Source organism: Haemaphysalis longicornis, unplaced genomic scaffold (assembly GCF_048455015.1).
Source record: "Haemaphysalis longicornis isolate Haplotype H1 unplaced genomic scaffold, Haemaphysalis longicornis Haplotype H1 scaffold_7, whole genome shotgun sequence".
In the NCBI taxonomy this organism is placed as follows: domain Eukaryota; kingdom Metazoa; phylum Arthropoda; class Arachnida; order Ixodida; family Ixodidae; genus Haemaphysalis; species Haemaphysalis longicornis.
Genome location: NW_027526422.1, coordinates 133512734 through 133540459, shown reverse-complemented (window position 1 = coordinate 133540459; position 27726 = coordinate 133512734). Strand labels below are relative to the sequence as shown.

At 46.4% G+C, this 27726-nt stretch overlaps 1 protein-coding gene across 1 annotated transcript; it reads left to right on the top strand.

Annotated features, from left to right (window-relative positions):
* Nucleotides 1-13869: 13869 nt before the first annotated feature.
* On the top strand, nucleotides 13870-26511 carry LOC144147017 (uncharacterized). Its single transcript, XM_077679031.1, has 4 exons — nucleotides 13870-13994; nucleotides 17768-17897; nucleotides 21833-22022; nucleotides 26392-26511. The coding sequence occupies exons 1-3, from the start codon at nucleotides 13945-13947 to the stop codon at nucleotides 22016-22018; spliced, it is 366 nt and encodes a 121-aa protein (XP_077535157.1). The 5' UTR covers nucleotides 13870-13944; the 3' UTR covers nucleotides 22019-22022; nucleotides 26392-26511.
* Nucleotides 26512-27726: the final 1215 nt, after the last annotated feature.

The following is a 27726-nucleotide window of genomic DNA, read 5'->3' as shown; positions in this document are numbered from 1 at the left end:
TAAAAGCAGTGTCAAATGGAAATGCAAATAAAAAGTGCCATACAAACAAACATTGTTGTAAAAAAACTACATATATTAGTTAAGTTGAACAATGCTTTCTCATGACTACCAGAGAAAGAAAAAAAAACACGCAAGCACATACGGTGTAGTTGGCCGCCTCATGTGAATATAAACGAAAAATAAAGGATATTTGCATATGACATTTCTTAAATGCCTGAATCACCGAAACTTTTCATGTTTGCAGATGATACCAATGCAATGTGTAGTGCCATGTCTGCTACAGAACTCGAAATACAGGTGAACTGTTACTTAAACACGCTAGCTTTGTGGATAGAAAATAACAAAATTATTCTAAACATTTCACAAACTGACTTTGTTTTCTTTAGGCGGATTAACGTCAATATTCATGAAGGTATAAAAGTTCCGAAACACGCAATTACAAGTTCTACAAATCCCATTTCTTCGTATTTATTTCAACAAAAACCTTTCCTTGAAGGTTCATGTAGTGAGGCTCATTCAAGAATCAGGCAAGACCTTTGGGTGTTTATAGAAAATCTCAAACATTGTGCCTCCTTGGCTGAAGTTTGAAATGTATTTTGCCCTCTTCAATTCAGAATTCGCGTACTGTTCCTTGGTCTTGGGCGCTACACTGTTTTAAACTATTATAAGCTCTCACTTCTACAGAAAAAGCTTTGCGTGCACTAGAAGGCTATCATGGCAAGCCGACTGATCTGCCCACACACCCTGTATTTAAAAATACAGCATCACAAAATCCAAACAAATATACTATATTCATCTGCTGCAGTAGATACACCGAAACCATTTAAATCCCTCCCTGCATGAAACGGGAAACTAAATACTACCTGGGTACTCAAAAGAAAAAAAGCGTAGACAAAATTCGCAGGAACTATTGCACACAAATTATGCAGTTTCAGGTGGTCGCAGCTCTTAACCTGTTTTCGTTCGATTGGGAGTCTGCGACATCTGAAGGAAATTTCGCAATATATTGCTACGGACGTAACAAATGGATGAAGGCTTTATTTACAAGTCCTGCGGAGCCACAGGCAAGACGTGGTACCACACACGCCGGTCAGCGGCGAGCCGGGGAAAACTCTTCTTCGCCCTCCTCTTCTACGTGCCAGCATACCCCCTGGATCCCGTTCCACTGGGACATACCCTACACAGGCGATTGACTGCTGACTAACGTAACAGACAACCTAGTGATTGTCCTGTACCTAACACTGTAACAATTTCCCCCCGTGGAGACGAAGCGCACCGAGCGAGTTAAGGAGTGCGGCTATGACAACGCTTCAGCCGAGCAACATGCACGACCTGGGTCTTGCGGGAGCGACGGTCCCGAGCAGTAACTTTTGCGATAACACGGCACTCAGCTGAGACAGCACTACAAAGGGGCCAGAGTACGTAAGCAAAAACTTTGGTAGCGGCCTCGTTGGCGAACTGGAGTCCACAACCAAACGAGTTCGCCCGGGTAGTAGGAGATTGGTGGGTGGCGCTGATCGTAGCGTGCTTTGGTTCGCCCCTGGGAGCTGAGGGTGCGCAGTCGAGCCAGTCGCCGGGCTTCTTCAGCGAGGCACAAAGTCTCAGCCAGCGACGTATCTTTAGGCGAGGAGAATGAAAGGACGGTGTCTAGGAAGCTTTGAGGAAGGCGGACGTACAGAAGGAAGAATGGAGAATAGCCTATGACTTCGTGTTTGGCGGTATTGTACGCGTAGGTTATGAATGGAAGAACAGTGTCCCAATTGTTTTGTTCTGAATCGATGTACATAGACAGCATGTTAGTTAGCGTGCGGTTTGTGCGTTCAGTGAGTCCGTTCGTCTGCGGGTGGTATGTTGTGGAATGTCGATATCCGGAGCCACAAAGCCGAAGAAGCGCTTCCACGACGTCCGCCGTAAACTGGCGGCCACGGTCACTGATTACAACGCGAGGAGCTCCATGGCGTAGAATGACACGATTCAAGAGGAAAGATGCGACATCCGCGGCCGTTGCAGTGCAAAGAGGAGCAGTCTCAACGTAGCGGGTCAAAAAATCCACACAGACGATGATCCAACGGTGACCTGCCTTGGACTTCGGTAGGGGCCCCACCAGATCAATACCCACTTTGTCAAAGGGCGACATGGGAGGATTCACCGGTTGCAAAGGGCCCGGAGACGGAGACGTAGGACGCTTGTAACGCTGGCATTGAGGGCAGCTGTCGACATATTTCTGCGCTGCTGTTTGCATACGAGGCCAGTAAAAGCGTTCCCGAAGCCGATGTAGGGTGCGGGAAAGGCCAAAGTGACCTGATGTTACGTCGTCGTGCATTGCGCGGAGAACCAGATGTCGGAGCGTAGTGGGGACAACAAGAAGCAAACGCGCGCCATCAGCAGAGGAATTCTTCTTGAACAGAAAGCCGTCGCGGACAATAAAGGGTGTCGACATTGTGTCCTCCGCGGTTGCAAAAAGCCTGCGCAGCGTTGAATCTTTCCGTTGTTCGGCCCGAAAAAGTGGGGCGTCTGGGAATTCTGGTGACACGGAAGCCAGGCAGTCCTCGAAGGTGTCGTCGTTGGTCGATGTGCCCGGTTGAGGTAAGCGGGACAAACAGTCCGCATCGGTATGACGGCGCCCACTCTTGTAAGATACTCTGAAGTCGTATTCTTGTAAGCGTAAGGCCCATCGAGCTAAGCGACCGGAGGGGTCGCGCAGTCCGACAAGCCAGCATAACGAGTGGTGGTCCGTGACCAAAGTAAAGTGGCGTCCATACAGATAGCAGCGAAACTTTTGTACAGCGAACACAAAGGCGAGGCATTCCAATTCCGTGATGGTGTAGTTGCGCTCGGCTCTGGACAGGGTACGGCTGGCGTAAGCGACGACGTGTTCTGCCCCTTCGTGTAACTGGACGAGAACAGCTCCAACGCCCACGCCACTCGCATCAGAGTGGAGCTCGGTGGGTGCCGTGGGATCAAAGTGGCGCAAAATTGGGCCAGAAGTTAACAAAAATTTAAGCTGCTGAAAAGAGTACTCACAGTCGGACGTCCAAGAAAAAGGGCCGTCTTTACAGAGTAAGGACGTCACGGGATCGGCTATTCGCGCGAAGCCTTGAATGAATCGACGGAAATAGGAACACAGACCCAAGAAGCTCCTCACCTCTTTCAGGGATCGTGGGGCTTGGAAATCGCGCACGGCGGAGATTTTCTTGGGATCCGGCCTGATGCCTTCCTTATCTACGAGGAATCCTAGTACGAGGGCTTGGCGCTCCCCGAAATGATATTTTTTTTAGTTCAGCACCAATCCCGCTTCCTCGATGCGGTCCAGGACAATGGCAAGCCTGCTATTGTGCTCTTCAAATGACCTCCCGAAAATAATGACATCGTCGAGATAGCACATGCAGATGTCCCATTTTAAGCCACGCAGAATGGTGTCCATAAAGAACTCAATTGTAGCGGGCGCATTACATAATTCAAAAGGCATCACATTGAACTCAAAGAGCCCATCAGGCGTCACGAAGGCCGTCTTCTCTTTGTCAGATGGGTGCACTGGAATTTGCCAGTAGCCCGACCGGAGGTCGACCGAAGAAAAGTACGACGCTGAATGTAAGCAGTCGATGGCGTCATCAATGCGCGGAAGCGGATACACATCTTTTTTTGTCACAGCATTGAGTCGACGATAATCCACACAAAAGCGCCAAGAGTTATCTTTCTTCTTTACAAGAATCACAGGAGCTGCCCACGGACTTGAAGACTTCCGGATGACCCCTTTTTTCAGCATCTCCTGCGTCTGTTCAGTTATTACCTTGCGCTCAGAAGGGGACACACGGTATGGCTTTTGACGAATCGGTGCCGTATTCTCAGTGATAATCCGATGTTGCATGCGTGACGCCGGCAGTGAAGTTTCGTGGTCATCCCGAGCAAAATCAAATACCGCAGCATGTCGGATAAGCACCTCAAGTAACACCTGCTGCTTATGAGAAGGAAGCGAGGTATTTATCATGCGCTTGAGCTGGGTGGTGTAGTCTGTGTTGTTGGTAGTCGCATCTTGCGTCCTATTCACCGCATGAATGGTTACGGCAACGTCTTCGTCGGAACGAGCGAGTTTAAGTCCACGGGGCAAAAGTACGGGTTCACTGGAAGCGTTCACCGTCCAAACGCAGCTGCACCCATCAACGACATCAACCAAAGCACGGGGTATCAGCACATTCTTCTTAACTGCGTTTGTTGCATCCGCCTCCACCAGAACTTCGTAGCTCCCTCGAAGGAATGTTTCGGACTTTACAGGGACAAACATAGCCGCCATGGGAGGTAGCAGGACGTCATCGGTGACAGAAAACAGGCCTTTAGTGTCATTACACTCTTCTTCAACATAAGTAGGCAGAGTTTCGTTTCGGAACGAAATTTTGCCAGTTCCGCAGTCCAACATCGCACCGCAATCACGTAAAAAGTCGATCCCAATATAACGTCATGAGTTGCCTGGGCTAAAACAATGAACTCCGTTCGAAAGCTGTCTTCGCCAAGAAAAACCGTCGCTGAACAGATTCCAACTGGAAACAAACGCTCGCCTCCGACTCCACGATACTGAATCTTTCGGTCACAGAAAAACATAACTTTTGGTCCAAGACGGGTTTTGAAAGCGAAACTCATGACTGAAACCGCAGCTCCAGTGTCTACCAAAGCTTCCGTGTTCACACCATCTACAGAAACAGTCACTTTGTTCTTTGACATAACGACGGGCAGGGGAATTGGCGAAAATTACCGGCCCGCGACCTCACCCCCGTCGGCCGCAGCATCTAGTTTCCCTCGGGTGGTGGGCTCATTCGGCGGTGTGGCGTTGGAGATCGCGGCCGTCGAGTGGTCGGCGGAGGAGTGAAGCTCCTGTCGGAACCCGGGGAATTATTGCGCATTGTAGTTGGCTGGAACGACCGCTGGAAGGGTGCGTTGGTCTGGTTATCTGTGTATGGCCGTCGAGGTGGCGGTTCGTAATGCTGGGGAGGCCGACGGCAAAAGCGGGAAATGTGGCCGCGGATACCACAGTTGTAGCAGGTGCGCTGTTCACGGAATGCGACCGGTTGACCTACGGAACGGCGTGGTCGGGAGTAGCCGACAGGTGCGTAACGGATTGGCTCCTCGAAGTAATTTTCATACTCCCGAGGTGGAGGACTGAAAGCTGTACGCCTGGTATGGTCTTCATTGTAAGCGGTGCGCTCATTCCTATTCCCTGCTCGAACGCAAGGCACCTGAGAGTGACTCTGGACGGCTTGCACTGTGCATTGGCGAAATACTGGGTCAGGAAGAGCGCACTGGTGAAAGCTGTTGTCACGGCACAAACCTTGCTGTGCGAGTTCTTCTCTAATGATGCGACGCACCACAGAAGCTAGGTCCTCGGAAGGGGTCGAGCCGACGTCCACGCTGGCAACAGTAGTCACGTTTGCCAGGCGTCCAAACTTGGGGTTGATACGTCGCATTTTCAGGGTTTCGAACGCGCGGCAATGACGAATTACATCCAGAGCTGACGCCAGGTTTTCCTTAGTTATGAGGTAGTTATAAATATCCTCGGCGATACCTTTAAGCAGGTGACCTACTTTGTCCTCGTCTGGCGTCGAAGGATTAACGAGGCTGCACAGTTTGAGGACTTCTTCAATATATGTGGTGCAAGTTTCGCCCGGGACTTGAGCTCTCTGCGCAAGAGTCTGCTCTGCCTTCTTCTTTCGGGCAGCCGTGTCGCCGAAGCTCGCCCGAAATTCATTGACGAAACTGTCCCACGTATCAAATCTGTGCTCATGATTGTCACACCACACTAATGCAGTAAGGTCCAAGGAGAAGACCACGTTCTCGAGCTGTTCGCGAGCGTCCCACCTGTTATACTTGCTCACTCGCTGGTAGTGCTTGAGCCAGTCCTCGGCGTCTTCCTCGATAGTTCTGTTAAACTTGCGTGGTTCTCTCTGATGCGGCCAGACACCGACCCTTCCAGAAGAGGTAGCACCCGTCGGCCCCGTTGGCATTGTCGCTTCTTCCGGAGGTAGCCCGGCAGCACGCCTGCTGCGTAGAAAATAGGGTGGTTCCGCCTCGTCCAGGACGACGAATTACCCCGCACCTCCACCAGATGCTACGGACATAACAAATGGATGAAGGCTTTATTTACAAGTCCTGCGGAGTCACAGGCAAGACGTGGTACCACAGACACCGGTCAGCAGCGAGCCGGGGAAAACTCTTCTTCGCCCTCCTCTTCTACGTGCCAGCATACCCCCTGGATCCCGTTTCACTGGGACATACCCTACACAGGCGATTGACTGCCGACTAACGTAACGGACAACCTAGTGATTTACCTGTACCTAACACTGTAACAATATGCTAACAAATACTTAATTGAATGAACTCCAGACCTTATCAGTGGCTTCTTCGTATCCTTGTACTTTATAGTGTTTTTCTTTCCTAAGGAGATTTATTATGCTAATTATTTTTGCTATTATGCGTGTAAGGGGCTACACAGGTATATTTTTTTTACCTTTTACCTTTCCTCTGCGGGTTGCAGTTTTTGTTGCTTTGTCTTTCTTGTGTAGAGGATATGAGTAAAGACGCACTACCTAGTTCGTAATGCTGTGTTTACGCGGCTTTTCTGTCTATTTTTGTACTTGTTAAATAATGGCTTCTGAACCGCTTCTCGACTGTAAAGACAGCCTACAACTTTGCATGCCACGTCGATTTTTGCCTTGGCTTCCTCTTTCCCTTCAGAAAGAGAGAAACTTCAAACTTCATATACAGTTCGAAAAGAAGAAAAAATTGCATACTTCAACTATACAATTTTTATTAATATGCAAGCTTTTTCCGCATAGCTAGATTGCCATTCACTGCCCCAAGAGTGTCCCAAAGGAGTTGCTTATTTTAATAATAAGAAGTAAAAATGCCCTCCAGTGCGTAAATGTGCTCTGAAGACCACGAGTGCAATTCCTGCAGATTTATTGGGCTCTCGAAATTTTTTATACAAGAAAACTTGCGTTGAAAACAAAACCAGCTTAGGGAGAACAGCATTTCTTCCCTTAGTAAACAATAGAATAAATAAGTTCAGTGCTTTATATGTACCGGCGTTAAAAACGAATGCGACAGCTAACTGTATAGAGCGGAGATGATTTTTTTAGAAGCATTACGTGTAGCGGATTGTGGTTGGGGTAGTGCCGATAGTAGTGTAAGCATTATTGCTGCAAGCAAATTGGAATGTTGAATTTGGTTTGAAAACTTTAGTCAGCTCAGGTCATTGTGTGAAAAGTATCGTACATGAATCCCTAATACTAGTTTACTTACTTAGTTGATTGATTGATTGATTGTGGGGTTTAACGCGTCGACGCAACGCAGGCGATGAGGCGCGCCGTAGTGGAGGGCTCCGGATTAATTTTGACCACCTGGGGACCTTTATCGTGCGCCGAAATCTCGTACACACGAGGGTTTTTGCTTTTCGCCTCCATCAGAAAAGCGGCCGCCGCGGCCGGGAATCGAACCCGCGACCTCGTGCTCAGCAGCGCAACGCCTTAGCCACTGAGCCACCACGGCGGGTGTTTACTTACTTAGTGGTCCTCCGCACCAACGCATTTGCTGAAGAGCTTCGGACAACACCACAGATACAATAAAAAAATACAGTTGCGATGCATTTGGGCTTGCGTAAATACCATGATTCCTGCTCCACATCATCTTTAAAGGACGTAACTGTGGCGAGATGTAGACGTACGGGCTGACACACTAGAATTGAGATCGCGGACGTGGTTCGGTATCGTTGGCTGCAGGAGTAGGTTAAGAAGATTGATCATAATGTTACCAGTAGAAATTGGTTTTTATTCATGGCTTGTAAGGGTGAAAAATGCACGGAGATGGAGTGCTACAGGTACGCCTACTCTGTTTATACAGACTGCAAGTTTCCTGCCGTTGCTGGAAACGCTAACCCGGATATGTGTACGAGTCAGCGGAATTCCTTCAAAATGTGTAGTGCTCTTTCTTAGGATGCCGCCTATTGTTGCCCACGTTAAAATGTAGGTGGTACTTTACCTGACCCCTATTTTTCTGAGAATGCCGAGAAAATGTAAAACGGGTCAGAAATGGGGCGTTTAAAAGTGGGCCTTAATAGAGAAGAGCCAGTGTACTGTTGGGAACTCCACGCATAATTTGGATAACGAACGCTGTGGCAGTCATGTATCCCAACCGACCGTTATTTTCTCATCAGCAGAACTTTTAGAGGTATGCTGGGTATCTTGTGAATTTCAAACACTTTTTCAGGTGTTCCGCTTTCGTTGCTTGCATTTGAGAGAAGCCATTACGGCTACCATATAACTGTGGTTTACTGATAATCACTAGTCACCGCGGAATAATTCTTACCTTCCGAATAGTGACATAGTCTACGACTTAAGTAGCGCCGTATTTTCCTGTGTTGTCCGGTAGCGAAAACTAGATCAGTAAGAAAGCCTTTTCGTTTGCTATATGCAATTTTATGCGCAACACAGAAATTGTGAAGTTAATAAATATTTAGAGACGACCCCATTTCATTCAATATTCTAATTGAACAGCCGTGTTGTTTTTATCTCTTCTGTCTCTGAATTCCCCATCCCCCTCTAGACTTCCTCATCCAAATACTCTCTTTTTTCTTCTCTGGGTTTTCTTATCCCCTAACTTGCTGTCCGTTCGCATTCACGCGGCCATACGTCCGACTAGAATCGCACCTAAAAACACACGCATATTTTCCAATTCCGAACTCCTGGTTGATGTTTCCGATGATCGATCATTTCATAGTCACTATCAATAATTCTTATGTTATTCTACTGACGCGGAAACATATAGGTATTGAGCGAGGCAGGCATGACTGTATGTCTAAACAGTCTGCATCAGTTTTTCTTTCCCACTCATCATCAACCAGGTGCGACACTTTTGTGACGGACTGCCGGAATGGGACTTGGTTGCTGCAATGGGACTTGGTTGGTACTTTATTGCTGTTGTCACACCAGAAAGTAGTAAGAAATTCTCAAACAGCAATTTTATCAGTTGTATGCTTTTATTACACGACTGCGTGGCCTTGGTCCTATTTCATGCTTTGTTCGGTGATGCGCAAAAATGAAAAGGGACAGTAAAAAGACAACGCACAAGGTCATTGCACTTGTGCTTTCACTTTCCAGTTCCATTTTTGCGCTAAACAGTAGGAAGCTAGAACGCCTTTTTAATTGCCCGTACTGTACATAGTGACTTAAGGTCGGAAGTTATATGGTTTTCATCGGTCATGGCCACCGTATCTTTATGGAGGTGAAAGCGAGCACGGCACGGTGAAACATATGAGCAGTCAATAATTTTTGACGCTCTGCACAAACTACCCTTGTCAATGTATGAAGTTGTCTGTCCGACAAATTTTGCTGCCTGTATTGCATTGCTCATCCGCCCGCGCAATATACGACGGGTAGGATACTCACGCACAGATACCGCACCATATCCACGAACAGGACCTTGGCAAAACAAACACTGCCAAGACAACTGGCATTCTGCTCGAGACCAGCATAAGCAAGCGCGCCTGCGGGCATTAGCAAAGACAGGCCAATGCACTAAATATACCCTCTCTCCACAGAATATTTCCGTCTACTAATGTGTATACATACACACTCTGAAGACATGCGTTAATTTATTCTTTCAAGAAGTGCTACGTGTATCTATGACGCGTTGATTATAGAATACCTATGGACGAATGCTTGGCACTGGAAGCTTTGTATTTACCGTCTTTAGATCTGAGACGTAAATTGTTGGAACTTTTTACCCTTGTGAAATATGTCCATAAAGCAGACAATAATGAAACAATAATAATAATAATAAACAATAATAATGAAACAATTATAATGAAACAATAATAGATGTGCCTCCACATAGACAGGTTTGAAACAGATATTGTCATTAGCAAGGTTGAGCTACAAAAAATCTGCAGGAATTAAGAGAATTGTGAAGTCATTCGTGAAGTTCTTATGCAACTTGTCGAGAGGGTGAGTTTTCTAAAGCCATATTTCTTGTTCATTCTAAATTCTGCCACACAAATTATGTCCAATTACGCTATTGTAACGATTCCAGGTGTTAGACTTGCCAAATATGCATTTTTGTGTAAATGAAGGGCGTTACACGGTCCGCCATCTTCGCTGTTTATGTATGTTTATGTTTTTTTTTTTTCAAAGTTCAGTTCGACGAATTCTGTAGATTTACGCTTTTATGATGATTAAAGGTGAAACATCTACGATATCTCCACTTTTGTGGAAATGTAGGTCCTTACACCGTTCGGAATTCTCGCTATTTTGTTACATTTCGTATTTTTTTTCGAAATTCTGTTCTACTTATTACTCTTAAACCCTATTATAACAAAGTTGAAGCGAAGCGGCAAATATTTCGTTGGATTCATCATTTTGTTATATCATTATAATCGCAAATCGCAAATCCCACCATAAATTCTGCTGGGAAATCACGTGGGCATCCTGGGAAATCAGGTGGGCATGGTGATCAATACTGGAAACTTACCTGGGCAACGTTTTTAAAGCTGGGAGTAGGTGGGAATAATGGCGGTAGGTTAGGTGGGCACCTCGGCTATCCTGGGCAATACTGGTGGCCTTACTGGTCAACGTGACCCACCACAACCATGCTGGCGTTAATAGTGTTGACTGATCGTCTGCGATGGGGACGCCCTTTTTTCTCCTTGGCAATGCCCACCGTCGTTTGCCGTTAAAATGCGCTAACAGTGAATAGCGCCATGAGCGTTCGAAAAAAGCGGTATAGATATCGACAGCGCCCATGCAATTTGTTGTGAGCGGAGCATGTTTATATTCGCACGTAAAGTATTTGGAAGCTTAGCCAGTGATATACCTCCAGGCCTAGAAACGAAGCTTCACTTGAGTAAGCCGACCTGCGTGCGCACAGGCGTGCATAACGCGAACTTATCTAATATATGAACTACAAGATGATATGCCGGCCTCTGCATGTATATGAAAAGATGCAACACTACGAAGCCAGCGAGAGAACCGCCACCGTCGTTCCTAGCCGTTGTCGCCTGCAGCCCCGTCACGCCATGAAATAGCTCATGGAACACGTACTGTTTGCTTACAGAACAGGCTCTCAACTCCTGCTGGATGTAAGTGGCACCTGACCTTACCGTTCACCGACAGCTTAGGCGTCCATGACAATGCTAGAGTTTTATTTATTTTTAACGCGTTTTGAACCATCGCCTCCTGTATTTTTACAATGCCAAACGCATCGCCCGCTTATCAATGGGAGAGCCTGGTACGCCTGGTTCGCTGATTCGCCACAAGATGGGGCCGCGGGATGAACCGGGCCTGGAGCGGGCTATCGGGGCAACAAGTCAACTCGAGAGCGGACGATTCGTGGCTGTCAAGGCCTCCCCCTCTGATGCCTGTTCACTTCGCTCCGGCTTCTTGGGTTGCTTCAGTTCGCCTAGGCGCCGTGACAAAGCTTTCTGCTTGGCGCTGAACAACTCTTTAGTACAGGCAGCTTTTTTAAACGGTGCCAGCGCGCAGGGTGCGCACATTTTTTTTTATTTCGTCACTTCGCTGTTGTTAAATTTTTGTGTTGTGTTTCTTTCTATTTTTTCGAAATTATGTTCGATCAATTATTTCAATCTACTCAATTAAAACAAACACGGGTGGTTTTTCCGCCAGTTGTGCATTTTTTTGTGGAAATGCAGGGTGTTACACGGTCCTGGCTGTGGGGGCACTCGGCAAGCAATTATAGCATGGAAAGATTTTTATTCCGTAATAAAGTAAAAATACTAAGAACGACACTCACGCAGCCGTTGTTATTAAAAACATAAATTGCGATTAACAATTTTAGCGGGAAAACGTTCTTATGTAGGACATTCCGGACAAGGACATGAGCTGTCCTTGCCCGTCTCGTCCTGCGTCCGAGAATTTTCGGGCTTGAAGTTGCTGATCATGCAGTACCACTTAGCTAGCTCAAACCCATTCTTTGATAAAGTGCGACATTCGCGAAAGTATGGTTCCCATTAAACCTGCAGCCGTCCACGCTCCGCCTGATTAAAAAAAGTACTTTTATTTGACCATGCAAACGCCAAACCCATCAATAACTACATGTTTGATTTATTTGTGTGCGTGGCGTGTCCAAGACGAACGGCAGTAAACTAACTTCAAAGCTATATCGACGCTATCAATGCTCGCCGACAGAAGTTATATTTACTAAGGTGTTTTTTTTTTTTTTTTTTTTGCATACGCTCGAGACGAATCTCGCTTCGAGGACATAGCCGTGCCAGCGTATTGCGAGAGTTCCAATTTGCATTTCCTTCAAACTGCGCGACTTGGTTGAATGTTTTAGCGGCTGTAATGATGCGCGATGCGCGGCAAACACGCTGCGAGAGGGGGTTATTTACATTGGAGGCAAACAAAAAAATAGATGGTACAAATACTAAAACGATATAACGCGGAATTGTTTGCTGGAGTATTGCGCGAACCATTTCCGTCTGCGGGTCATCTGAGATGATGCCTGACAACGCCGGTCATTAGTAAAAGCTTTAGTGAAGACGAATAGGCTAATTTTAACCGTTATAAAATTATCGCAATACTTTTTCTTTGTGCCAATACACGCTTCTGCGACAACAATTAATAGCGTGTGAAAGTTTCAGTTAGACTTCGCCCTAGTTTCATTTGTACAAACCAGAAAACAAAACCCACCCATCTGCCGTCTGCATTTTGGGCGATTTAGGCATGCATGTTTTGCGGAACCAACAAACGTCAAGCGCTTTTCTTATCTATTACTTTCTTCTAAATTTTTGAATTCCACACCACTTCAATATTAGTCCGAATAAAATCTGCCGAGCACGATGTTTGTCGCTGTTTATTATTATTATTTTTGAATCCCTTTATAGTTCGTCAGATATTCTTAGTAGACGTACCTGATGACAACTTTTTTTGTTAGCCCTAATGAGTAAAAAATGGCCGGGCCATCTCCACTAACACGAAACCTGGAGAGGGGCGAAGCATGCACTGTATACATGTATTCAAAGATTGTAAGTCTCTCTTAGCACACAGCGCCAGACATCCCAATTACGGAGACGGTGGAGAAGGGAAATTGGAAACGTAGAACTGCAAATTTTAAGACTAAAGCGACTACGGCGTGGAATAGGTGTAAACAACGAAGCGCGAACGAAAAGCGAGTGTCCCGGTGTGTTGTTCTGCGACGCGTTTTTCCCACGTACATGAAACATTTCTAGCGCGAGGCGTTGGGAAACGAGTGTCCTGGTGTTTTAGTACCGCTACCACATGAGAATATGACGACGAAGGACGACGACAACATGAGACGCCGACAGCCCGAGCCGCCAAGTTAAATCAACTTTATCAGCAGTCATTTTTAGCCTCGGCTGCTATCAAGGAGACAGGTCGGCCAGAAAACAAACAAGCGGAGGCGATGAATGCGCCGCGTCACGTTGCAACGGCCTGAAGCGCATCCACCGCGTCTACGGCCACTGTTGGCGAACGACAGCAGTATTAGGTATTGCCGGTATGGCGGGGTTCGAAACAGCAATCTGACATTCATACAAAGAAAATGTGATCACTGCAGCGCCCCTTATGAGAAGTGGCAGAACAAAATAGCTTGGTTGCCGTTTTCCACCACGCGTCGCCCCAGGATGAACCGGTCACGTGATTAAAGCACTGGGAAGGCTGGCGATTGGGGGAGAGTGGCCGGAGTAGAGGGAGAGGGCTTGGTTGGCCGGTCCGGGCTGATGCGTTTGGCATTGTAAAAATACAGGAGGCGATGTTTGAACGGCGCGCGCCACTCGACTCAGTTGGCCGCCGGCAGGGGGGCAGCGCGACACAGACGACGGCGGCGACGTTTCGGCGGCTCGCTCTCGGCTCCCACCGTCATGGCTGCGTGCAGTGGTTCTACGATTCGGTAAATGCTCAGCGGCGTGAAATTTCTGGTTACGTGATGACTATGGATTTATCTACCGGACGAACAAGTACGGCTGGGCAGTTAAGGTAAGTGAAACGTCGTTTACTAGTCCAGTGTATTTAACGGAGCACTGTTGTCGAGCCGGTGCCGGCCCTTAGGACTGACGTTCTGTGTGTGCAACGTATCGCTCGCGTTGGTGTGCGATATCTATCATATCGGCGTTACGCAGATTTGGCATTTGACAAGCGACCTTTTCCGTCTTGTCAGGTATGTAAGCAGCACTTGCTCCAAAGCTTGCGCCTTGGGTTGTGCGAAGTAGAATCATGTGTCATTAGTCAAACTGACCGCACCGAAAACGCTACCGCCTTGTTCTTCGCTATGAGCCACCCAAAAATACCACTTCCCTCCAGCCTCCAGGTTATAAAAATAATGCGTAGCTGTGTAATCGGCTGAGTACTCTCTCTAGGAGAACTGTACACTAACAAAAAAAAAAGGTAAAACGCGGGGTGTGCCTTGAATTCAGTCTAGAGCAGGGTATCGGAGTATATTTAGGGCCCCCTAGCACGTACGCTCCGCACTATGAATGTTTCAGTATTAATGTGTTCAATTATGAGCGTGAATAGTGTTGTGCGTCCGTCAGCCGCATCGGGAATATGCATTCATACGAATTTTTATGCGACCACGTTGAAACATTGCGCGTATCGTGCCTCGTCTAGACGTTGGCGTGCTACGGACGGATAAACAGCGTTGTTGTAACCAGGTGGCCGCTGCCTTGCGCGCGCTGTAGAGGTCGAAACTTTTTGTAAGTGGCAATAAAATGTGCGTTCAGACTCTCCATGTCGAAAGGGGTTTGCCTTCTGGTTCTCCCATGCCCATCCAAAGTATCATATTCCCCGCGAGGCACTCCTTTCATTTCATTCCTAATTGTGAAAAGTTACCTTGCAGAAGCGCAAGTGCTTCAAAAGAGCATGCCTGTTTTATCTGCGCTGGCTTTTTCGGTAGTGATCCGCGGCCATTGCAGTTCTTCTGATAGATACAAAAAAAAAAAAAAAAAAACAGTAGTGTCGATATTTCAGTGCATTTTTACGAAACCAGGGTGGTTTAAATTGGGAGGATCCCTCAAATTCGCGCATCCCGTAGTCTGGGTGCAGATTCAGTGCGTGGAACCCCCAAACTAAAAAAGGGGTTCTCAGTTCTTTTTCATGTAAATAAATGAGCAGCTGCTAAATGTCTTGTGCATTCCATCTGGGAACGTTTTACCTTCAGACAAACTTCCCTGATATGTAAAGCCCAAGTTTTGCACCCCTGTATACAACACTTGTGTGAACAGACCACATTCCCGCATGCCTCTACACATCTTTCGAGTGGCGTAGCTTCTGAATGCGCAGAGCGTGTATATTTCAAAATAAATGTTTGCCTTGTCATTTTATTTTTTGTGCTATTATTGCGGTAAATGTTACTGTTCTTACCAATAATTCTCAGAGAAAAATTAGAAGGATCATTCGAAATATTGATTGCTGATATTCATGCCCCGTGGTTTTTGTCAGTTACGGCATGTTTACGCTCAGCCTAATGTTGTATAGGAGTGATTTTCATAATCTACCCTACAGTGGGCAAGGCAGCCTGGTGATCTCTGTGATTCTGCATTTTGGGTGCACCAGGTTCGAGGAAAAATGACTGCGTCTGGCATGTTGGTTGATAATAATCTGCATTTTGCAGGCCATTGGCCGCTTGCAGGCAGAGAAGTTGCTTTGAAGATAAAGAACGGGCACGACGTACTCCCAGTCAATGGACGAGACTTCTCGTGGGACGTTGAGTGTGTTCGGGCCTAGTAAAAAAATGGTGACCACATTGCTTTTCTGCAGTTGTGAATTGTCTTGCATTATGTTCCTTCTTCAATTTCAGTAAGCTGAATTTGCCTATTTGAGTTTAAGGATTGTTTTAAAAAGCATTTGAGCCTTAGCAGTGTTACTACTTTGCTTATAATGTTTTGACACAGATAAGGTTGACCGATCAGATGGCTAGGTAACATAACGAAGTCTAATTTCCAAACTTGCACCATCTTTGCACGCATCTAGATAAGTTATCACTGCTTTCATCATATTGCTGCCTAGAACTGTTTCACTTTGTAATTAAATGTAACGAGGCTTGGTGTTGGCTTTCGGCTAGCGTGATGGTGTCTGCTTAAGCTGAATTTGCCTATTTGAGTTTAAGGATTGTTTTAAAAAGCATTTGAGCCTTAGCAGTGTTACTACTTTGCTTATAATGTTTTGACACAGATAAGGTTGACCGATCAGATGGCTAGGTAACATAACGAAGTCTAATTTCCAAACTTGCACCATCTTTGCACGCGTCTAGATAAGTTATCACTGCTTTCATCATATTGCTGCCTAGAACTGGTTCAGTTTGTAATTAAACGTAACGAGGCTTGGTGTTGGCTTTCGGCTAGCGTGATGGTGTCTGCTTATTTACTTCGGGGTTTGTTCTTATGTTTTGGCACATCTTACAGCTTTTTAAACCTGCAACACCGGTTGAGCAAAATAGTGAGCTTGATGTGCTCAGTTTATTATTAGTTTTCTTACCCTGTGAGCAGTTTTGTTCCACCATGAACATGCACATAATTTAACCGCATTTTGAAGCAGAAATATAAGATGTTACAAGTGTCAAGTAAAAAAAGATGGAGGTAGTCTTGTAATAGTTGGCTTTATCCAAAAAACGAGGAGGAGAGCCGTCACGATACCACAGCCCGAATTGGGAGGCTAAGAGGTGTTGACGTACCTAACTAGCTTGTAATTAATATGGAGCTATAACTGCAAATTAGTTTTATGCATGACTAGGATGGCATGCACTTAATGATGGCTAAACGAAGTTATCTTTAACCTTTTTCTTCATGTGAGTGACCGCAAGCCTTTGAACTATAGAGAACAAGTTGCCAGTGGGTTATTCAGGATTAAGTGTTGCAGCTTTCAGGTTTCACATTTGAGCTGATGGGAACTGAGGGGCTCTTGGCCATGGCACGTTTTTTTATTTTTTCAAAGCGAGGCTTCTTTGGGCTTCATAATCACCCACGGCAACTTAAATTACTAATGTGGATGTGTGCCCCCTCTCATTGAATGGTTAGTCTAGCAGCAGACATCACATCTGGAAGTGCGGTGAAGCATGGTGATGGTGATGAACAGTAAAAAACGAAAAAAAAAACATCATACGGCCCACCATATTTTCTTTTTTCTGCCGGGCCTCTCTTCATTAATGATCTCCACGTGTGCTCTGCTGGTTCGTTATGTCAGGGTGACGTGGGCATCGAAACAAACAACATGCTTATTCTCATCTTAGTGCTTAGAAAGCTTTTACTGCTTTCCAGCTCTGCACTTTTTCCTCCCACTTGTTTGGCAGTTCCAGTTAATTAGTACATGTCGACATAAAAAAAAGCTGGCGAAGAATCGGACAAACATATTTGACGCTGATCACGCTGCAAGCAAAGGGGGGAGTAGAGGAGAGGGAGTAGAGGAGAATAGAGGGAGTAGAGGAGAATAACCTTTGCCGGCTGCAGGCTAGTCTCGAGAATGTGCACCTGCTTCCAGGGCTTTCTCGTAAAACAAATTGGTTGCAGATGTGCGGTGACAGTAGAATATGCTACTAAGATCCACTGCACTTCTGTCCTGATAATTATTGCCTTCTGGTGCACAATGCAACAATTATTGCCCATAATAGCATTGCTTGGAGCAGACAGCTAACCACACGGCTGACCATTTTTCTTAGGAACCTACGTGGACTTTCAATGCATTGCATTGGGCCTTTATGTGTGCATTTGAACTGTTTCAGTATATTGAGCCTGATCCTCATTTGTATCTGCTTTTAGCAGTTGCAGTGCCGGTGCGACCACCACCAGGTTCGCTTGCTGGAGGAAAGGTGTTGCTGGAGCTGTGGTGTCCCCTCTTCCCTTCCTCCCTGAGCCAGTTTTGAAAATGTTTGCAGCTGTAGATGGGCAGGTAAGCAGAATTTTTTCCCTTGTCGTTGCTGTACACTAATGAATCATAAGGAGCCAAAAAACCAGAATTTAGCCTGCAATTTAAATCTCGGCAGCACTTTTCTTTTAACTTACCACTTCAGCTGGATGCATGCACAGCACTCAAGAGCAAAGTTCTAAGAACAGTTATTTCTTACAAAATATTGGTTCTTAAAGTACAACTGCACTTCAATTTTTGGCCATGCAAGAATGCTGTCTAATAGTCGACATAAAAAGAACGGTAGCGTCAGCAACTGGTTTAAAACCTGATTGCACACAGCACAGACGGTCCAATAATTGGCGTTTGGGTTTTGGGAACCGATGCTGAGAATGGCAGCCGCTCCCGACAGCCTGCAGATACGTGCCGGAAGTGGCTTGTTTCGCACTTTTCTTTCTATGGAAGAACAATACTTTGTCGTGGCTAATTATGTCGTGAAAAAGCAGTGAAAAACGTGTACAGTAAGAAGTGTAACGTGTTCCTATCACACAAGTCGCAGTAGACAATGTGGCCTCTGTACTAGCCTTGGCGCTTCGAGTTTACGAATAGTGGCCTGATTGCAGCAGCTATTTGTAAAAGATGAATGACCTGGTTTCAATCGTGTACGCATAAAAATAACCCGCACGAAGCAGTGATACAGCACTCCAGAGTTTTACCGTCACACATTTCAATATCTGTCCTGCAATAAGCTATTCTATTAACACTGTTTTCTCAGTTGCATGTGCTCGGTTATGGCTTACTTCAAAAGCATTAAACAAACATTTTGGGTAGATTAGAATTTATTTTAAGAAGCAGATTTGGTTGTTGCGGATGCGGCTTGCTACATTATTGTGTACGCGTAGGCCCGGCCAGAACTGGGAGCGCTGAAGACCAGCCGCCCAGGTGGGCAGTCGTGTTTGATCAGCCATTTCATACTCGTGGTGATGATGGCACTGATGATGATGATGGTGCTAGTACAAGACTTCCCCCCTGGTGCGCAGTGTGATAAATAGAAATGAAAGCATGTTATGGTCAATCTGCCAGTATATACTCATAGACACTGGAATGCTGGACTACGGACTGGCTTTCATGCAGCATTTTTCTCCCATGCGCGCTGTTTGAACAGTGCAACTGTTGTAGCTGGCTGTAATGTGTGGCGCTAATGCGTTTAAAATACCCAAAAAATGCCGAGTGCTCGTGAGCGTGTGCCTCGAGTAACCGCCAACTGACCCCTGCATGCAGAGTGCCTTTAGCAAAAAAAAAAAAAGCAAAATGTTAGAGGAGTGCCTCGGGTTGCCTAGCGACCAGCAACGCCACAGTTGCTAAACACCTGCTCCATGAAACCTCGACGCAAATCGAGGAAAGCAGCGCATGCGTCGTGCATGTAAGCGCACCACTGCGCCCCAGCTGTTGTCAAGTGGCGCATGCAGTGCTCGTCAAAAGGACCACGACGATATTTTTGCATATGATGACTACTACTGCCACAGTGCAAAGCATCGCGGAACATGTAAACAGACAATTTCAAACTTGTACAAACGTGTGCTGCTGGGTTCTGCAGCGTTCGCGTAGAAAGAAATCCTGCAGCTTCACTATGGCTCAATCCTTGCATGACTTAGTGCAGTGAAAGAAGCCAAATGTCGGTGAAACATTAACATTAATCAACTTAATTAGCATCCCAGACACCAGACCACACAGCCAAATGGTTGAGAGCAAAGGAGTTCAAAAAGTTCTTTAGCAAACGATTGTCCCTCTGTGCTCTCCATTACCCTTCGAGCTGCATTAATTGATTGTATGGTGTATTCGCCGACGCTACAAAGGCGATGAGGCACACTGTAGTGGAGGGCTCGAGATTAATTTTGACCACCTGGGGATCATTAATGTGTGCCAAAATCTTGGAACATGCACGCACTTATGCTTTTCACCTCCAATTAAAAAAGTGGCCACCGCACACATTGGGCTTCATTGCAAAGTTGGTTGGCACGCATACGTTGTACATTCTTTCATCACTGAGTGGTCATTCCTCTTTTGGGGTCTAATGACGACACCGAGCAAAAAAAATTTTGCTTCCAATCCACGCTTTAAAGGTGGTTGGAAAGCAAAGCTGTAAACGACACCCACAACAATTGCCCATGCCGTCACTTGAATTCACAAACGTGGCAGTGCAAAGAGTGAAACCACATATTCTGCCAGCCGTTATCTGGAATTCACGGGGGCGGCGTCCCGATTGCAGCAGTGTTGGCCATGGCCGGGCTAGAGCGCCGGACGCCGCCGCTGTATCCCGGCCGTGCGTCAGCAAAAAGAAAACGGTGACGAGAGTTTTTCTAAGGGTGAGACAGCGGAACCTCGTCATTCTGATGATCTAGCTAGGGGCTACACCACCGCACGACACAAGCGCAGACACCGAAGCAATTCGGCATGTGAGCTTAGTGATTCCCATTTATACCGATAACTAGTTAGCTTAGTAAGGTTGAGAATTGCGAAAAAGCTGAGGGAACTTTTATAATCGCTATTTATCAGATCCTGTTGATTCTTTTGCCTTCTGTAATGCCTGTTAAAACATAACCAAATTTGTATTCAGTAATTTAGACAACAGAGTCCCATTTGTGGCAAGCACTGCGCAAAAGGTAGCGTTTCTCTAGTGACCAGATGTCTGTAAAGGGGTCTGTACATTTTGTTTTCCTGCCCTCCAAACCAATCCTAAACGTACCTTTGGTGTATGGCCACTTAATTCTGTCGGATCTGGGTTACCCAGGAGGTGCTGTAGAGCAAGTTAGAAAAGTCGTGTGAAGGAAGCGTGCAATGTACGCGAAGCTGCACAAGAACAGGCCCAAACAACCGTCGCTAAAGCAGATGACAAAGCCAACGGAATGGTTTAGCCAACGTGCCCGCCGGGGTGCACAGCTCCGAAAGCAACTCCGGCGTTCGGGGAACGCTGGGTAATAGCGCCCTTTGCCGCTCCATCTACACACTGCTCCATGAGTGAAAAGGGCCCTCCTCCTCCTCCTCAGCCACGTTGGGAGTTTCTTGTTGCGCACTCCACGAAGAAACCGTTGGCTGGTAGAGGCAGAAAGCTTTCTTTTAAAACTTGTCCGCATTTCAAAACAACTACACATAATACTTGGCCGAGTTTCCAAGCATAACCAGGCATAATCTTAGTTGAACCAAAATTAAGCTAGGTGGGGCGGCCGGCTTTGCTCTTTGCCCATCTACGCGCCACTAGGGTAAAATTGGCCGGGAATCCAACCCATGCCCTTGTGCTCGGCAGCGCAACGCCTTAGCCACTGCGGCGGGTGTGTGTTATCTTTTGGCCTACCAAAACTTCAATAGTATAGCAGCGCAGTGGTTCGCAGCCATGACTGCCCCAGTGACCCCTTCTTGGCTTGCGAAACAGTGGGGACCACACGATTGAGCATATGTTGATCGGTGTCATTATGTCAAACAATTTGTACTTGTATGTACAAGTCTTTGAACAGTTATATGCTGCCTTAGGTAGGCCTTTTTATCTCTTGTCATGGCTGGCATGTTGTGCGGAAAGAAGGTGTTAAAATATGCACTATGCAGAGAAACTAAACATACATGTAATGCAGCGAGGCCACCTTTTTGCATATCAAGAAAGTTCTGGCAAAATCGAGAAAACAGTGGCAGGGGAAAAGTTTTGAAAGAGGCTTCACGGACCCCTGAAGTGCTCTCGCGGACCCCCTTGGGGTCTGCGGACCCCCATTTGAGAACCAGTTGTATAGCATGTTGCAGAGCACGACATTTATTTGATCAAATCTTTGGATTTATGTGACCAGTAAAGTTTGGTTACATCATTTAGCTTTCTAATAAAGTAAGATACAACTTCAACACAGGATATAGTACTTTATACCTGATTCAAAGAGTGCAAGTTGATCAGTTGGGATTTTAAAATTAATTGCTTTGTTTTCTAATTGCAAGTGCAGATTGGTCCAAATGTGGATGTGCCTGACGAAAAATGGACGTGGCTGATGCGGAACACATCCTATGGAGACTTCTGCCTCGATCTGGCAACCCTACAGAAGCGGCGGTACAGGATGGACAGGGCAGACCTTCTACAGCATGGCATGGGCGATAGAGAAGACAGCATCTTTCATCAATGTGGAACTTGAAAAAGTATGTGAACATCTATATTATCGTGCGCTTTTTAAAAAAATAGGTAAAGATTATATTGTCAATTCATGTAATATTTAGAGCATATAAGATGTTTCCAACTGGCTGACATGCCGGTTTTGAGTTGGTATTTTTACTGGGGAATAGGTATTAATTACAGAAAAAAAACCTGTTCCCAGCTCTTCAACTTGAGTTCAGGCTGAGGGGTAGTTTCTAGTTAAAAAATGGGAGGGGACTTCCGACATTTATGATTGTGGGAAACAACACGCTGGAAAAGAACAGGACAACAAAAAGGGGAAGAACACTAGTCCTGACTCGAACTAGTGTTTATTAGGCAACAGAAAGAATGCGCATATACATGCAACTACGCACCTGCACAGAGGGAGAAGAAAAGACGGATGCAGCTTTGCATAGGATAATGCGCTAAAAAGACAAGAAGTTGGACGAAAAAGGGTGTGGAGAGGGGCTGACAAGTCACATGAGCATATGGCCAACTAGCTTGGCTTTTTTTTTTTGTGGGACGTAATCGAGGTCTGGCTTACGCAGTCACCTTTATAGACCATAATTGCCTGGCTCTCCCTGGGCGCAGCATTTTTCTGTGATCAGTGTGCTGCCATGCAAGAGAGAGAGAGAGAGAAAAGACTTTATTCACAGGATCCTGCGTGGGGTAGGTGCCGGCCTCGCAGGGCGCGGTCTACCCTTCTAATGTTCTAGTCTATGCAGTCCTAGAAACACTGGGCCTAGAACTCGAGGGTTGAACCTGACCCGACAGAGGATACTTGGGTTCCCGCGCCCCGCGCTTGCGGGTCACGAGTTCCCGTTCTCCTCTGCCTGGCCAGGGCCCCTCAAGCACTTTGTGGGGGAATGTGGGCACGCCAGCTGCCGCCCCCGCAGCGTGGCATCGCTCGCATCGTGGACTGCATATCGTGCGTCTCGTGTGGCTTGAAAATTGGTAAGCGCCTTCCCATTTGATGTATCATGCCACAGTTAGCTTGTTCACCAGAGAGCACATTCAAAGAAAACGAGAACTAATTCTTATGCGAGGCTTGACCATGCTGCACAGACTGTGAATGCAGTGTGTGGCATGTTGTTTTCGACAAAATCATGACTTGTGTGGCTCTATTTTGTAGTGCCAGACTTCTTGATGCCCACTGTTGTACCCGGGTTATTACAGCCGCTTGCTTTCTTTTTAAATCCCACCTCCAAGTCACCATGCCCTGCGTGAAATACACTATGTATGGAAGCTACCCGTTCAAGCATGACTGCGCTGCTGTTGACTGCACTAACAACCAACACAACTGCAAAGTCTTCATGCAAGAACTAACCCACAGAAATAGGCGTATAGATATCGTACGATGGTGCAAACACACAGAAGCATAAGGAAGAAAAGACACAGCTTGCATGTTTTTCCTTCCTTCTGTCTGTGTGTTTGCACTGTTGTACAAAATGAACTTAGCCAACTCCCCCAATTTAATACTTTACTCAAGCGTATACATGTGCGAAGTCTATAAATTTTCTGGAGGCTTGCAGCGCTGCGCAATTGGGTCTTCATGTTGAACCGAAAGTACTTTCTATCCAGCAGCTTCGCACGAGCAGCAAAAAAGAAAAGGTGTGGCACGCCAGTTTAGAAAGCCCGTTTATTGACCTAAATGCAGTTGCAGTCACAAACTCAGTTTTTCTAGAAGTTAGCTGTGTTTATTTTACGAGGCCAAGGTCTGTGAAAATCAACCCTTTGCTTGCGTTGCAGCACGGGTATGTGGGAAGGGCGAGTGTGCAGCTAATCCCTCAAGTATGGCAACGTCACCTACGGCAACTGACCACAAAAGGGTAGTGCAGCAAAATAGATCCTCACAGGCCACAATTTGAGCGAGAATTATTGACAGCACGCTTGTAAATACCCAAAGTCAGCAATGGACGTCAAGGGGGTCAGTAACAGGTTTCTGGAAGAAACATGCAGCCACACTTTTTTGTGTTTGTGCCAAACTGCTTGATTCACTGTTTTCAGTTCAGCGTGATGACCCATTTGCACAGTACCGTGAGCCCCAGGAAAATTTATAGGGTGATTAGACTTCATGTAGGAGTAAAGCAGTGAATGGCACACTAGGAGTGAAGTAAGGAAAAATACGCAAGCGATGTGTGTCTTTCTATTATGCTTCTGTGGGTTTGTCTCATTGTATATCTATATGCTTATTTCTTCAGGATATTTTTGCACTAATATTTTGTGCTTGCATTGCTTGTTAGTGCAGTCAACAGCGGCGCTGTCACACTTGAACGGATGGCCTCTGTGCATGTGAATTTCTGTCTGAGCACGGGACTTGAATGTGGGAATTAAAAAGACGGCAAGTAGCTGTAAACACCTGGGTATAACAATGCACATTAGAAAGACTGGCACTACAAATTGTGGGCGAACGTACAGGATAGCAGAGGACCCTGGCTAGCTTCGCTAGAGAAAGTGCTACGAGCCGTACACTAGCCCTGAGGAATCCGAAGACTCGCGCACGGGTTCGGCTTCGGCGCATCGCATGGGGTCACGAAGAGGTCATGGCTCACGCGATGCGCCGCCCGCCCAAAATGGCGGCTCCTGGTTCGCGAAAGCATGTGCAGGCGAGGCGTAGGGAAACACAGGTCCCCACAAAATCGAACCACACAGTTCGTGATTTTGACGAGAACGCGCAACACCCTTCATTCACGACATGCGACACGCTGTGACACACTGCATCTGTGTGCAGCGTGGTCAAGCCTGGCATAAGAATTAGTTCTCGTTTTCCTTGAATGTGCTTTCAGGCAGTAAGCTGTGGCATGATGACACATCAAATGAAAAGGCATTTACACATTTTCACGCCATATGAGACGCACAAAATGCATTCCAACGTGAGCGGTGGCATTCGGCTGGGGCAGCGGCTGGTCTGCCCGCAGTACCCACAGGAAGCAGCCGGACGGTGCAGCCCAAGGAGTGCCGGAATATTTTGATTTATAAATGTTAATGTTTCAGGCTTCTACTATATTCCTAAGCATCCGATTTCTATGCTCGAAGAGCCCCTCATTATCACCGCATCGAGGTTTGCATGCACACTTTTCTTCACTGTGCGGGTAAATTTGCATACGTGTGATGTTTTATCGTCTGTGGGTGCTCTTTTCAGCAGCTCCCATATGCCCCACGTACACTGTTATGCAAGAGAGCAGTATCTGGTAAACGACACGCATTTTACAAGGCACAAAAGCACGCGTGTGCTTGACTTTGGAAGTTGTAAAACTGGCGTTATGTGGACACTTTTTGTTCACCAACGAACAAAGCCTGCCTATTTTGTTCTTAGCTGAGAAAAGGATTTGCACGCCATATCGAGACCCCACATTTTTCAGCCCATGTGCCATCTTGTGCATGTAGGGCATGACCGCACGTTTCACGAGTTCCTTTGCTGAGTTGTCTTGCGTACATGCACAAAACGGCACGCAGGCAAAAAATGTGGGGTCCCTATATAGTATGCAACCCTTTTACTCAGCTAAGAACAAAATAGGCCGGCTTTATTTTTTTCATTGGTGAACAACAAAAAAACGTTCTCATGGTGTAAACACACGTGGTGTGCTTGTTGCCTTGTAAAATGTGTGCTGTTTACCCAATACCGCTGTCTTGTGAAGGAGAGTACATGGGGCAGGTGGAGCCCTTCTTAAATGTAAGACTAGAAGCGCACTCGGGGACGATAAAAGATCGCACGTACGCAATTTCACCTGCAACTTGCAATAAGTGTGGGTGCAAACCCTGTTTCGATGATAGCAAGGGGCACTTCGAGCTTAGAAATGGAATGGTTAGGGAGATACTAGAAGCCTTTTACGTGAACATTTAAAAAGCTGACTGCGTAAGCCACACCTTGATTACGCTCCACAAAAAAGAAGCCAGGATTGTCGGCCATATGCTCAAGTGATTTCTCAACCCCCTCTACACACGCTTTATCCTGTGTTTTCTTGTTTTTCAGTGCAATATTGTTTGCAAAGGTGCATCAATATTTTCTTCTCCCTCTGCGCATGCGCGCACCTGCATGTGTTTTTCCATTTTGCTAATACAGGTTGCGGGTCAACGCTTGTGTTAGGCCTCTTACTGTGATACTATTCCTTTCCACGCCCTGTGGTTTCAGTATGTTAATGAAAGGCAGAAAATATTTTTGGTGAGAACTATATTTCCCGTAGTTTTTTTTTTTTTTTGTCAATGGTTTTCACTCGTTCATCCTTAAACCAGGCTGAGTTCATATATCAGAATAAGAAGGCGACTCAAAATGTTAATAAGAAGGAAAGAGGACGTTTTATTGCGAACAAACAAAAAATGGAAGGTCTGTGTGAGTTTCCTTGACCAGATATGTGGCCTGCCTTCTACTTTCAGAATCACCTGGTGAAATGTGCGTCAACTATGCCCTCGAGTACCTGTGGAGGTTATTTACAGAGGCGAGCCGCCGTGAAAAGAGGGTCTGTGCACAATAAAATGAAGCTGTGGTGTGAGCGCACGGTTTCGCATTACTTTTTCCACATTAAGCAGCAAAAGTGTCCCGGCAGCCACGCATTCTATGCATATTCTGTCAAGACGGCTGCCATTCCAGAAAAATTCGCGACCCACTATTCTCCCTGTGACGTCTATGCCCGCTAGACGGGTATGCCGCCATCTGTACCACCATGCCCCCCAAGTGACGCCTAAACCCGCTAGACGGGTATGCGACCATCTGTACCACCATGCCCCCCAATAGTGCCCGATAGTGCCCGCCAGCGGCGTGCCCGATAGTGCCCGCCATTTGGCATGGCGGGGTCTCCACTACAATAATCCACTATTTTGACCGGCAGCAGCTTCCGCTATGCCCGGCGTGGCAATGTATGCTCAGTTAGGTACACGACAATAAGCGTGCAAAGAACCAAACCACCTAGCGTCCTATTGTTCCGCTACGCGACCACTGCTGCGACCCGAATTGAACAGGAGACCGTTATTTTGCTTGCTCAATCTGCACACTGCCTATTTTATGGCTCTCTAGACATAGCTGGAAAAACGTTCCTGATGCGCCTTTGTTTCGGAAACCACAATTGCAAACTGAATTTTCAGTGGAGGCCACCAAGTTACTGCAGTTGTCGGAGTCACCATGGACACCGAAGAAACGACGTCGAACGTCAACTGCATCGTGTGCCGACGATGACGTGGCTTGTAGACTACGCCGTCTGTATCATCGCTTGCTTAGGTTCGCCCGGCAAAAGTAACCGCGTCTGCATAGGCGCTGAAGGAGCCATAATCCTCGCTCCGCTCGCTGGCTGAGCCATGAGGCAGGGTCGCTGTGCCGCGTGTGGAGTGGTTAAGCAATACCGCGATGTCGACGCGGGGATCTTAAAACAGCAGGGTGACGGAGTGTTGAACTTGGCGCAATACGTTACGCACCATTGGCGGGGTTTTTTTTTTTTTTGGTGGGGGTGAGATGGGAAGGGCAGAATAATATCATTCGTTATATCGATTGACAGGTAAAATTTCCTTCGTTTCAACGAGGTCTCAAATGCGTTGTTCTGTAGTGAGAATTCAAGGAGAATTTCATCGACTTCGTTATATATATTATTGTGTTCTATTCCCGTACGTTATAATGAGGTTTGAGTGAATTTTTATTTACGCTATTAGAATGAGCAGAGCTGGAACTCTCGCGAAATGTTCGTTTTTGTGGAACAGCAGGGCTTTACATGGTTCTCCGTT